Source organism: Corylus avellana, chromosome ca9 (genome assembly GCF_901000735.1).
Source record: "Corylus avellana chromosome ca9, CavTom2PMs-1.0".
Classification (NCBI taxonomy): Eukaryota; Viridiplantae; Streptophyta; class Magnoliopsida; order Fagales; family Betulaceae; genus Corylus; species Corylus avellana.
This window is the reverse complement of record NC_081549.1, coordinates 7,224,280-7,237,705: the sequence shown is the minus strand read 5'-3', so window position 1 is coordinate 7,237,705 and position 13,426 is coordinate 7,224,280. Positions and strand designations below refer to the sequence as shown.

The following is a 13,426-nucleotide window of genomic DNA, read 5'->3' as shown; positions in this document are numbered from 1 at the left end:
GAAATTTCATGTTCTCTATTTTACATTATATCTGATTTCTTTTCCGGTCTTCATTCTACACCAAAGGTCCAAAGCTTGCTCATTGGTGAGGGCTGCAAGACGTTATATTGGAGCATGTTTTTTTTTTTTTTTGTTAGAGACTGAGCGGCTATTTTAGCTACTAACTTCTCAATACAAAGATTATATATTTTAGGGTAAAGTTCACTTAACTTCTTCAAACTATCATTCCAATGACAATTTACTCTCCAAACTATCAATTATAACAATTTGCTCTTCAAACTACCAAAACAATGATAATGTACCCCCCAATGCTAGTAAAATGACGAAAATATTCCTATATAATTTTTAATAAGACAAAAATATCCTTGAAATTTGAAAAGAAAAAATTAAATTTTAGTATTTTGTTTTTATTTTAGTAAGGGTAATTTCGTTATTTTATTAAAATTAGGGTATACTGCCATTGTTTTGGTAGTTTGTGAGATAAATTATCGTAATTGATAGTTTGAGGGGTAGATTGTTATTGGGGTAATAGTTTGAGGGGGTTAAGTGGACTTTACCCTATATTTTACTATTTAATTTCTTTAAATATTATTATTATTATTATTATTATTATTATTGTTGTTGTTTTCTTCCTCTCTCTCTCTCTCTCCACCCTCCACCCCTCTCTGTTACCCCTCTCTGTTTATTTTTTTTCATCCACTTTCTCTTTTACGCACCCTCATCTTCTCCCCCTTTTCTTCTTCTTCCACGCCCCTCCCCCTAGTTTCAGTACAGCAACGAGTGAGAACACAGAGAGCGAAACCAGTAGTGGTAAAGTTGGTAAGTTTTCTAGGGAGCATAGTTCTCACTTTCTCGGTGTTGCATATTTTCCGGTGCTGGTGTGGCAGTTTTCCGGTGAAAACTTACGGTCATGGAAATACCCAGTAGTGGTAAAGTGAAATCTTACTCACATAGTTTCTTGGGTTCCTTCCTTTTGAATTGATTGAATTTCCACTGTCACATTTGATCCATATCTCAGTTACAAAGTTCAAATTTTGTTTGTTCGGATAGTAATTTTGAGTGTGCTGTTGTGAATTATTGATGGGTTTCAGTGCTTGAAAACATTTTAGCTTTGGTGAGTTCTTCATGGGTTAAGTTTTCCACGCGCGTTAGGGGTTTAGAATTCTTTACTTTATGTGGGTGTGACCGTGTGAGAAAAGCTTGGTTTGAAATGAAAAGTTCGATTATTTCATGGAAACCGTTGTTTCAGAAAAGTTTAGTTTGAAGTTCGTAGTTCATTTTGGTTTGATGTGCTTGCTGTTCGCAAACAGGATTTCGTTGTGTAGAACAAAGGTTTTGATTCATAATGTGGATTTTTCAAACAATGAGGTTAATCTCGGGTGTTTGGAGATTGTGGTTTGGTGTATTCGTAAGGTAATATGTGCTCCTTATCAGTGGGAAAATTTTGTTTGCTGTAACATGCATTGGTTTCTGGTTAGGATTTTTAAATTAGGGCAAGCTCCCATGGTCTGGGCGATTCTTACACACTCAAGTTTTTCAATTTTTCGTAAAACACCCTCTCAATACTCTGTTGTTCCATTCCTTCCCATTAGATTCATCCACGGGAATTTTGTGAAAATGGGCCCAGACCATCTCACAGCATTGGGGGTGAGATTCAGGACCCCTCGTATGGCCATTTAATTCAGTAAACCAATAAGAGCATTTCCGACACACCGAACTAACCTGTTCTTTTCCTCTCTCTTCATGTCCTTAGGGTTTCATGGCCAAGCTGATAGATAAAGGTGCTCTCTGTATCTTTTTCCTTGGATCATCAACTCTAGGGCTCTCTCTTTACCTGAGGAATTTCTCTGTAAATCCACCAAATCAAGGCATTCTCGTGTTTGATACTAAATTCCGAAGCTTCCCTTTGCCTGGTTCAGCTATTACTTGGTAAATTTACTTCTTTGGGCAATACTGTGATCGATTTTATCTTGTCTTTTACAGCTGTAATGCTTCTTTTGGCGCCTTCTTTTTTTCTTATTCTTTTTTTTTTTTTTTTTTTTCTGTTTTATATATGTGCTTTGTGGTTGATGTTAACATTTATGTCTCTTATCAACTACATGCGCCTTGTGAGACTCTTCAACCATCCCTTGAAAATAATGTTTTTTTTTTTCTCAAGTATTATATATATCATCTTCGGGAAAACCCTTGATCGTCTGTGGCTTACTTACTGGTTAGAGAAAAAGTATGGCTAGATGGTTGAAACTTGACATGAATTTCAGTGACTTGGAAAGATTTTTTGAATCTAGAGGAAAAGAAAGTTTCCAATCTCGCTTATAAATTCTTGACTAGAATCACTGCCCCAGAAAGCTACCATATGTAAACTCCTTTTAGAAAGCTACTATTATTGGTTTAGTCTCTTGTAGCCAAAAAAAAAAACAGAGGGCCTTTCTAGAGTTGTACAGCCAGTCATTGGCACTTGGCGTGGTTGAGGGGCTTGTGTGGACCCTGCCACACCACTGTTGTTACCTTGATGCTTCTGCCTATAACTGCAAAATGCCCTTGGCACACCACTCTCTACCAATCAAATTCAAGGTCTGTAGTGGCCGCAATGGCAGTGCGCTGGAGTACGCACTGCTTTCTACCAAACAACCCTTGCCTTCCCCCTTTTTTCTTTCTTTCTCTATCTAACGTTTATTTGTTATGATTTCTCCAATCTTATTGTTGTTCAATTTAAGTTGCTGGTAAGTGTAAGGTCACATGATCTCATATAACGTAAGTTCCAGTGGTGCATATAACAAAAGAGGAGGTCACTAGCTAGTTCGAAAAGTCCCAAGGGGAGGAAAATGGTGTATTAGAAAAATTAAGTGCCATAAGAGATGTGGTTAGAAAAGTTTAAAACTGATGGATGCAATTAGAATTGGCACAACCCATTGGGGGTTTAACCGAATTTCATCCTAATAATAGTTTGCACAAATTCATTGTTCTATTGGTTAAAGGAAACATGCATTTTTCTTAAAGCACTCTATATGGTCCCCATACATATTTAGTTTGACACTTAGGGTTGTCGTGCTGCCCTTTTAAGTAAGTGTATGGCTAATAAGTTTTGACTCTTGTTAGGAGCAATGATGGAAGATGTTGCAGTAATGAGAGGAGACAAACTGATATTGAGAGGGTTGAAGTTCCATGGATATCATGGGGTGAAGCCAGAAGAAAGGAAGCTGGGTCAGAAATTCTTGGTGGACATTGATGCCTGGTTGGACCTTCGGCAGGCTGGTCATTCTGATTGTTTGTCAGATACCGTTAGCTACACTGATATTTATCGGTAAGCTTTTATTTGACTCCTTCTTTTATAGTGACATGAAACGTGACAAGTCATACATAAGATGCATTCTTTAATTATTAGTTTCTGCTTTGATTGGCAAAAGTTCATCTAATTTCTGTGGTTCTCACTAAATGGAAATGCTTATGGAAACTGCAATAAGCCTGAGATCTTATACGATTGGCAGATATATAGCTAAACAAACCTGCATAGTGTGGTATTTTAACACCCACAATTTTTGTCAAAACAAATGCTGCCTTAATTTCTTTTATGTGCCGTATCACGAAAACTCGCATTGCTGTCAGCAAGAAAACGGTTGGAAATGGATCCTCTCCATTTAAAATGAAATGGAGAGGAGCCATTTAGTGAAAAATGTGTAAAAATTGAGACAAGATTACCCTCATCTTTTAAGAGAAGGACAATTATGTCCTACCCTTTTGCCTAAATGGTTTCTCTTTATTTCAACCTAAATGGTTCCTCTCCATTTCAAATGAAATGGAGAGGATCTGTTTCCAAAACGGTTGTGCTACACCCCAACAGCTTTCATGCGTTGGCAGCTTAATCCTTTGCTTGTTGGGTAGGATACAAATTGTAATTTATGATTAATCTTTTCATTCTGCAACCCATCGATATGTTATGTAGGCTTGGTTTGATATAAGGTTATATGTAATTGGTTGAATTGGTGAAATGCAGAATAGTTAAAGAAGTTGTAGAAGGACCTCCTCAGAATCTTCTAGAGTCGGTGGCTCAGCTTATTGCGTCAATCACTTTCACGAAGCACCCGCAGATATCTGCTATTCGTGTGAAAGTTGGAAAGCCTCATGTTGCTGTTCCTGGTTCTGTTGACTACCTGGGCGTTGAGATTCTGAGATACAGAAGTGTAGATGTACCAAACTAAGCTTATTTTTTACCCTTTCTTCCCCACTTTTTATTTTAAATGAATGCAAAGGGAGAAATGTAGGAGACATTGTAGGGGGATTGACTTCTAATTTCTTGTTCTACTGTAAACAATTTGTACGTTTCATACATTATTCATGCTACTTGAAATTAAAACAGAATGAAATTATTCTACCCAAGTACTTTCAACCAAATGAATCATTATTTTCTTTTAGACAGAATTTACATTTTAAAGAACGACCTTATGAACTTTCACCAAGAAAAAAAAAAGATTTTAAAGTTTGTAGCATTTATCAAATTATGAATATACGAATAAATATAAATGCAAAAAATTTTGCCTGTAAACTAAACATCAAATGATTATAAATTTGTATAGATGTACACTTCATTGTGTATCAAATATGTATTCATCTAAAGAATACTAGACCGTTTCTATGGATGTTCAACGAATGCACCTCTCAAAAATCTCTAAACTTTAGCCTTGTTTATTTGGCTTAGATAGGTTTTACATGCGATGTTATAATAATGTCCATATAGCTTTTACATAGTTAAGTAAAATGTAGTAGCGCAGTTATAGTATTGATCAAGGAATAATACGCACAAATTGTAGTGCCGTAGTAATGCCCGTATAAACTTGTACGTGGAAATGTTACATGATTGTTATAATGCTCAAGTAGCATTATATATATAAATGTGATATCAATATCGTAAGCATCATATCTCAATCAATTATAGAAGTTCAGTCACCTAACAGACTAGGATTGGAGACTCAAAGAGTAGTTTCATGGCAATTACACTAAAATTCTTGACCTACTTTAAATATATATATATATATATATAGAGAGAGAGAGAACAAAGTAGAAGAGAGAAAAAGAGACCAATGAAAACCACTGTATTACAAGAAATATATATATTTACAGAGAAATTAAAATGCGATAAACAAGACAAGAAAACTATTCTAACAAAAAGCAAAAATGAGGTACTAGCTAGCCACGAATCGGGTTGGCATCAACTTGTTTATTTCATTAATTATAATCAGTAGACGAGTAATCTACGCTAAAATTACAGATGTTTGGTGTTTCTTCCGTTGACAGAAACTAAGCTCTCGATGTAACTGGAAACGCTGGTAGTACAAATCTTGGGAGCCCAATACATTGGAGGAACTCGCTTTATTGATTTGGTAATGGGGTCATACACTAGCAACCTTCCGTAATCGCCCTGCGCCCATATGACAACCCCATCTTCCCAACACCTGAGCGGGAACCCCATACCTGAAAAGGGTCCAATCCTCACTACTTTGCTCCAACTTTCGTCATCTTTCATCACCCAAAAATCAATGAAATTGCTGACTAAGTCTGCAGGGCAAGGATGGTAGATTATAGCCAAGGATCCATTGAATACCCCAAGACTCTTGTAAGAAGGGTCAGGATCTGAGGGCACAAGCACCTGCCGAAACACCTCTTTGCCCATGTCAAAAGACAAGACAAACCGTTTGCCAGAAGCAGAACCCAGCCAATATGGCACTCCTTTGAGGATTACCGAACACGTACGCTGCTTGCTCTCACATGGCAAAATGGAATTGATCACTCTCCAACAACCCCTACTCGTCGAGTACACCTCAACGTCGGCACAATCACTACAATACACAATCCTCACCATCTTGTAATCATTACAATGATAACCAAATCCTACGGAGACTCTCATTATCTCTTTATTCCGGAAGGTGGGATTATCGATGAGAGGTGTGGGCAGAATCCTGTTTTCTGTAGTAGCAGGATTCCAAAACATATAAACCCACCAATCACGATATAAACAGACTAAACCATTACAAGAACCCACCATTCCCATAGGCCCGCATGCTTCTTCTGGAGTTTCTATCGGGACCGCCACATCGAGCGCTTTCCTCGATATCAAGGCCATGGTATGGCTATTAACTCCTTGAGTGTTAACAAGTAGTAGGTGATTGCAGCCATGACTGGCTGAGCGGCTGAGATGGGTGGTCGTAAAATCACGACTTTTCAGCAAGGCAGACCAGGATTTGCATACCAGCCTGAATCGAACAAGGGGCTTCACCGGCAGCCTCAACAGAATGTCTCTGACCACATCTTTGGGCAAGTAAAAAGTGCTCCTGTTCCGCCGCACCCTGTTGGTCTGCATCCTCCAATAGGGTTTGGCAGACAAAGTCCGAATCTTAGTAGAATTCACATGCAATTGAGGCCAAATTTTTAAATCCACACGCAACCCTTGGACTTTAGATCCAACTGTCAATGGGCTTTACGCAGGTAGGCTTGGCGAGCTCCAGGTGACCAAAGTGGCCTGGGCAGTCGGTATGAAAACAGGATGAGTCTTGCCTATGATTGCAGAAAATAAATTGAGATCCTTAGAGAGACCCCAAACCTCACAACATAGAAAATAAATTGAGATCGTTAGAGAGACCCCAATCCTCACAACACAAAGTATCGATTTTGCTAAAATATTCTCCTCCCAACTTTAATGCAAAACTCTGCTTAAATAGAAGTTACATTCGACACTTAGGGTTAGGACTCATAACCCTACTCTGACTTGGACAAGGAACGTGAGGTGCCATATAAAGGCAATACCTTACAATTCCATATAAGTCTTGGACTCCTACTATGGAAATAACAATTATTAATTGGAATAAAATAAGGACATAAAGACAAAACCCAAATAAAGAGACGTAGGGTTATTACTATGGAAAGAAACTATAACTCTTGCAAATAAGAGTGGGTCGCTTCGAACGCCTCTCTTCGGCATTCCCCCTTCCATCCTTTCACTCTGCAAAATTTGCACAACAGACATTTTCCTCTGCACACCAAAATTAAATCAAAAGAAACCCTAACTCTCTCTCAGAAAATATAAAGAAAATGATGATCAGATTACTATTTCTTCGTTTGACTGTAATGTCGTCCTTCTCCACCTCCTCCCGTTCCGGAACTCGAATTTTCATGGCGTCCTTCCTCTTCCGATCAAAGACAGACTTCGAAAATTGTTTTGGAGGCAAAGCGTGAGAAGAGAAACAGAGAGACGGGAGAAAGAACAAGCACGCTCCAATTTTTCGAACACTGAAGTAATAAGAGAGTGACGTCATAAGAATATTGAATCCTGGGTTTTAATGGGTTGACGAAAATGCCTTCATCTTTGTTCTATTCACGAGAATACCATCCAGATTTGCTTGCTTGCCGACCAAGCCAACAAGCACCTCAATTTTTTTTAAAAAAATTATTTGTGTTTTTTCTTAAAGATTTTTTTTTTAAAAAAAAAAAAAATTATTAGAATATTTTTGTGTTATGGAAAAACATCTAGGGTTATTTTTGTATTTTTTCTAGTCTTAGGAGGAACATTATAAATTTTTTGGTCGTTTACAGGGACGTTATCTCAATTAAAAGTTTGGGGAGAAATTGTCAATTAAACGGTAGTTTGAGGGGGTAAGTGGACTTTTCCCTTTTTTATATTTTTACTTATAAATTTAAATTTTTTTATTTTTAGAAATGTTAGAAATTACATTTTTATCTCATTTTTATTCTCTTATTCTGATGTGCCAATTACAATCTACATTTGTTTAAAAAAATGTTTGGTTTCAATTTTACTCATTTTCTTCTTGTTGTTGTTGTTGTTGTTGTTTTTAAAAAAAAAATTTGTTATCAAATAGATCTTTCAGTTCACTTTTCATTAAATTTTTAATGGTGTTGTCATGTCATACCCAATTAAAAGATGACACATGTCCTCATTTAATAAAAAAATATAAAGAGAAATGCTACGGTTCCTCTTAGTGTGTTCTCATTATCCTATATAGATATTGCTTTCTAAAAAAAATATGAGAGACTAATGGAGTAAGTTTTTTCCTGCTTTTATAGAAAACAATATCCACGTAGGATTAGAAAAACACCATAAGAAACCATAGCATTAAAAGAGAAAACTTCACTTAACTTCATTGAACTTTCATTGCATTTGCACTCACCTCCGTAAACTTCAAAAACTCTTAATTTTGTGTATCAAACTTTAAAATTTTGCAATGTCAAATCTATTAAAATTTTATGTTAAATCCTAAAAGAGGCCTGAAAATTTCCAAAATACCACTATTTTAAAAATAAAAAAAAGTATTTAACTAAGATAATTTTGTAAAACATAAATTTTACTGAGATATAAAGGTCATTTCACCAATTTTTCGTTTGATTTAACCCCAAACCCAAACAGGGCGTGACATTACAAATTTTTTAACGTTTGATGCACTAAATTGAAAGGTTATACAATTTTAAGGGGTGATTGCAAAAGCGATGAAAATTCAAGGAATTAAATGAAATTTCACCTAAAAAAAAAAAAAAACCTGAGTTGTTTCGTAAAAGTCTATACCTCATAGGCCAAATGAGCATTTTTCCTTATTTTGTTTTTAGATATTGATCTTTGCTTTAATCCATCATAACCATATGTATTGGAAAGAGAAATATGCTTATTTACATTATGGTGTCCATCTTGCGTACATTTCTGCTACCATTATATATATAAAAAAATTAAAAGTTAATGGTGGATGAAGCATGGTAATTAAAAAAAAAAAATGTTATGGATTTTTCCCTCTATCTCAATCAGGTTGTTACCTGGCCATTTCTCAACTCCTCATAATTACGAAATTTTCCCACTTCTGGTGCATATATGTTTTGAGAGTAGCACATAATATCCTTCATTATTATTGATATGTGAAATGAATTTTTTTTTCCCATGTTTATCCGATGCATTAAAACAGAAACAAATTATAAAAAGAAATGCATTTATAAGAAAATTCATAACATTCAACAAATTTCTCCTGCAACATGTAAACCCTATATCAACAAATGAATAAATTTAATCATTTAATTAATAGATAAATAATTTTCTTCACGTGTGGACCCAAGCTCTCTTTTAATAAGTGAAAGGCCTAATATGTGAAGTATTTAATTGTAATGAGAGGTAAACTGTAGAGTCAGGGTTTAAGCTCGACACTTTTGGCTTTGAACTATATTATTAAATCGTTGTAGTTTTCATCCCAGAACACTGGATGTTACAGAATAGGCATTCATAATAAAGTCATATGGAGAAGTATACTACTTATTTTGAAATAACTGAGTAAATGTCATTAAATAAGTTTTTTTTTTTTTTTTCCTGAGCAAAGGGCTTAAATAAATTTTCCAGTGGTTCCAAGTTTCAAAGGTAGTACTAAAGATATGGTCGTCGCTGCATTTTGAAATAATTAAAAAAGATTTACTTACATGGACGTTAAGATAAAATTACTTCTTATTTTCTTTTCTGTTTGCGTAGTATATGTTGCTAGTTAAATACACAATTTCTTTGACAGATGAAACAAAATCAAGAAGAAAAAGCAGTATGATGTAAGACAAATTTAGGAAACCTGTATATGAGTACTTGTGGTGGGCTTAGCATTACGAGAATTTGTGAATCTGGGGCCTAGGATTTTAGATGAAAGGGCTAGTGTTTGTAGATTGAACTATAGGTTGAAAGATTGGATTTTGATAGATGAGCTTTTTTTATATGGCTGACCTAGAAAGAATCGGAAAACTAAGAAAACAACTAGCTGGAATTATATGGCTTCCAAAAAGGATTAGGTCTGAATATGCTATAGTGGTGGCATGATAGTATTCCTAAGGCAATAATGACCAAACCTAGAGCCTAGCTGATGTAAAATTAAGGTCTAATCTCTGACCAGTTCTTCAATGCCTTATTTTAATCCGTGAGTAACATAAAATGTGAATATGCCACCTTATGTTACCACATGAGTTTGGATGAATGCCAGGAAATCATGCTAGGGGAAACTGATTGCTCTTGATCACTCCACTCCAAGCCAAATTCAACTTCACTTCCCGCTTGCTTGCCCCTTTTTCGAAGTGGTAATTATGTAACATGTGTAAAATGTCCACTCAAATGTCTCTGTCCGTACCATCAACTTGATAAATGAATTTCAAGACCAAAAAAGCAGGACTTTTATTTAAAAAAGTTATTCAAAAGGATCTACTAGAATTGAGGTGAGTAACGATTTCAAGATTAAAATTTGGCATGATGCGTGGTGTGAGGATTAAACCCTTAAGATAGCTTTTCCAGAGCAATTCAATATTTGTTGCTTTAAGGATGCTTCTGTGGATCATTTACAAATTTCTAATAACTCTAATTAGTGGAACATTAATTTTATTAGAGTGACGTAGGACTGGGAGGTGGATTTCTTTACTTTGCTCTTCAATCTGTTGTATTCCACCATATTGAGACCGAGACAAGCTTTGTTAGGCCTCTTCCAAGAGAGGGTTGTTTGATATCATTCTATAATATCTTATTTCCCATAATAGTATTCATTTCCCTTGGAAGAGTATTTGGAAGAATAAGGCTCCCTTGAGAGCAACTTTCTTTGCTTGGTCAACTGCTTTAGGGAAGATCTTCAATATGGATAACTCACGGAAGCGACATATCATAGTGGTAGATTGGTGTTGCATGTCCAAGAAAAGTGAGGAAACCATTGATAATTTTGTAGTTTCATTGCGAGATAGCTAGTGCTTTATGGAACACTATTTTCAATCTATTTGGCTTAGAGTGGGACATGCCTCAAAGAGTAGTGGATCTCTTCACATGTTAGAGAGGGCAATTTGGTAGTCTCAAAGTGTAGCAGTATGGAAGATGAATCTGTCTTGCTTAATGTGGTGTATTTCGAGAGAGAAATTATCGAAGTTTTGAAGATCCCAAGAAAACAGTGATGGAATTAAAGGCCCTTTTCTTCAAAACCCTTTACTATTAGATGGTTGCCTATAATTATTTTCATATTTCTAGTTTTCAGAATTTTCTTGTATACTTCTTGTGTACTTAGGTTACGTCTTTTTGCGTTTTAACAAAATTTCGATTACTTATAAAGAAAAAAGATCTACTATTCCATAATTCCATCAACTATTCTGCTTTTCCCAGGCGCTTGGGTTCAGATATGGACATTATAATGTTAGATGGAAATATGTTTGGGATGATGTGTGTTCAACTAGAAACGAGACCACTTACATAGACTCTTGAAGTGAACAGGAAAGAACTATCTTTGTTTCCTTGATACCATGAGTTGACACCAACAAATTACCCACCACCCTATCATATTCATTTCGACCTGTAAAGCATTCCTACATTTGATAGACTCATATGTACAACAACAGCATTACATGCCAATGCTTCTGAAATTGACTCAATTATGGGGCAAATCAACTATAAGTTGCTGTGGCTCTTGAACAAACAGTCATAAGAAGCATTTTAAATTATCAACTTTGGCAAGCAAACTATTGCGAACTCAATCTTAAATGAGGTACTGAAGACCACTTGTTAATGATGTAGAAACATAGTTCACCACATTTGATTATTAATAATGGCATTCTCCACAAACAATGAATGAAATTTTAAACCATGAAACAAATAGATAGTACAAGGACCATACCTGCTAGCATAATTCTGTGTAATGGCAATGGATTCCTCCAGGTTGATCACCAAATGCCACCATCCATTAGGCACAAAGATCACCTCTCCAGCCTTACAGATGCACTCAATAGGTTTCTTTTTCCAAGTTTTAGTTGTTATATAGAAGTTCATGAACCACTCAATGATTGAAACAGGACATGCCACCTCTGCACCATCCGGGCTTGGATGCACCCCTGGGGGAATTAGATCAGGAGGAAACAAGACCCACTTCTTGGACCCCTTGATCACTGCATCCCAGGCTGACGTTGAGTTAGGGTCAATGTGGAACGATGAACCAGACCCAGCCAGTCCAATTATAATCCACCTATAATCTGGCCTCTCATGGCCCAAAACACTAAACAAATCCTCTTGAAAGTACACTGGAACTTCATATTCCAAACCCAACTTTGGAACTTTTTCTGCAAATTTTGGGTCAAACAAATACAATGGCCTTTCCTCCCGAGCCTGATCTGAGTACCTAAAGTAGTCCTCAAGCTTCATCTCCACCGGCCCAACCCAAAACCCATTACAAAAAAACAATCAATTTTTAACGTGGCTATAGACGATTCTTTGCCACGTCAATAATTACTGACGTGACATGGCAAAAATGTCACGTCAATAAATATTTTTTTGACGTGGCAAAGTTGGCAGCTCAGTATACCACGTCAGAAATTTCTGACGTGTAAAACTAGCACATCAGAAATTATGAGGTGTTAAACTGGCACGTCAGAAATTTTTGACGTGATAAAATCTGACGTAATATTTTACCATGTCAGAAATTTCTGATGTGTTATTTTCACACATCGAAAATTTCTGACATAGTAAAATACCAGGTCAAATTTTACCACATCAGAGATTTTGGTTTAACACGTCAAAATACTAGCACGTCAGAAAGTTTTTTTCCTTTTCTTTTTCCTTCCTCGAGTTCCAACACACTATGTGCACATCTTAGAATTATTATTATTTATTTATTTATTTTCTCCCTCTGCTCGCTTCTATATATCTTCTTCATTCTTCTTCTCTCCCTTTTTTTTTTTTAAAAAAAAAATTATTTTATTTTTTTTTTCTCTCTGCACGCTTCTATCTTCTTCATTCTTCTAATGTTTTTTTCCTTTTCTTTTTCCTCCCCCAAGTTCCAACACACCGTGTGCACACCTTACAATTTTTTTTTTCTTTTTTTTTTTTTCTCTCTCTACACGCTTCTATCTTCTTCATTTTAAATTTTTTTTTAATTTCTACGTGCTGTTTCAGCACGTCAGAAATTTCTGACGTTCTATTTACATACGTCAGAAATTTTCTAACATACTATTTTAACACGTCAAAAATTTTTAACGTATAAAATGTTGGTACATCACTAAAAACAATAAGCAGAATATTCAACCTTTTCCCAATTCTTTCCCTTTATTTTTTTATTCTTTATTGTTTATTCTTCTTTCCCTTTATTCTTTCCCTTTCTTTTATTTCCCCACACTCTCTCTCTCCTCTCTCAATCTCCCTGATCTTCTCTCTACACAGCCGGCCAACTCTCTCTGGAGGGAAGAAGAAAAAGAAAAAGGGAGAAGAGAAAAAGACTAGGCAGCAGAAGAAAAAGAAAATGAGAAGAGAAGAAGACGAAGATTTTTTGAGTTTTTTAAGATTTGTTGGGTTTGACGTTTGGGTTTTTGATTTTTCAGATTGATTTTTTGATTTGGGTTTTTGATTTTTTGAAGATTTTTTGGATTTGGGTTTTTGAATATTAATGGAGAA

The 13,426-nt window shown here is 35.7% G+C and overlaps 3 protein-coding genes across 5 annotated transcripts; 1 reads left to right on the top strand and 2 right to left on the bottom strand.

Annotated features, from left to right (window-relative positions):
• Window positions 1-667: 667 nt before the first annotated feature.
• LOC132162572 (dihydroneopterin aldolase 2-like) lies at window positions 668-4,372 on the top strand. Of its 3 annotated transcripts, XM_059572825.1 has the most exons (4): window positions 668-929; window positions 1,754-1,929; window positions 3,100-3,304; window positions 3,995-4,372. In XM_059572825.1, exons 3-4 carry the CDS (start codon window positions 3,105-3,107, stop codon window positions 4,197-4,199), a joined length of 405 nt encoding a protein of 134 aa, XP_059428808.1. In that variant the 5' UTR covers window positions 668-929; window positions 1,754-1,929; window positions 3,100-3,104; the 3' UTR covers window positions 4,200-4,372. The 3 variants fall into 3 exon arrangements, with proteins under 3 accessions (XP_059428808.1, XP_059428809.1, XP_059428807.1); XM_059572826.1 differs by lacking the exon at window positions 1,754-1,929 and having other exon boundaries at window positions 668-819; XM_059572824.1 differs by lacking the exon at window positions 1,754-1,929.
• A 699-nt stretch (window positions 4,373-5,071) lies between these two features.
• On the bottom strand, window positions 5,072-7,251 carry LOC132161610 (putative F-box protein At3g20705). Its single transcript, XM_059571769.1, has 2 exons — window positions 7,100-7,251; window positions 5,072-7,024 (listed from the first exon to the last, which is right to left on the bottom strand). The coding sequence occupies exon 2, from the start codon at window positions 6,353-6,355 to the stop codon at window positions 5,261-5,263; it is 1,095 nt and encodes a 364-aa protein (XP_059427752.1). The 5' UTR covers window positions 6,356-7,024; window positions 7,100-7,251; the 3' UTR covers window positions 5,072-5,260.
• Window positions 7,252-8,836: 1,585 nt separating this feature from the next.
• On the bottom strand, window positions 8,837-12,181 carry LOC132162236 (arginine-specific demethylase JMJ22-like). Its single transcript, XM_059572497.1, has 2 exons — window positions 11,661-12,181; window positions 8,837-9,017 (listed from the first exon to the last, which is right to left on the bottom strand). Exons 1-2 carry the CDS (start codon window positions 12,179-12,181, stop codon window positions 8,837-8,839), a joined length of 702 nt encoding a protein of 233 aa, XP_059428480.1.
• Between the last annotated feature and the right edge of the window lie 1,245 nt (window positions 12,182-13,426).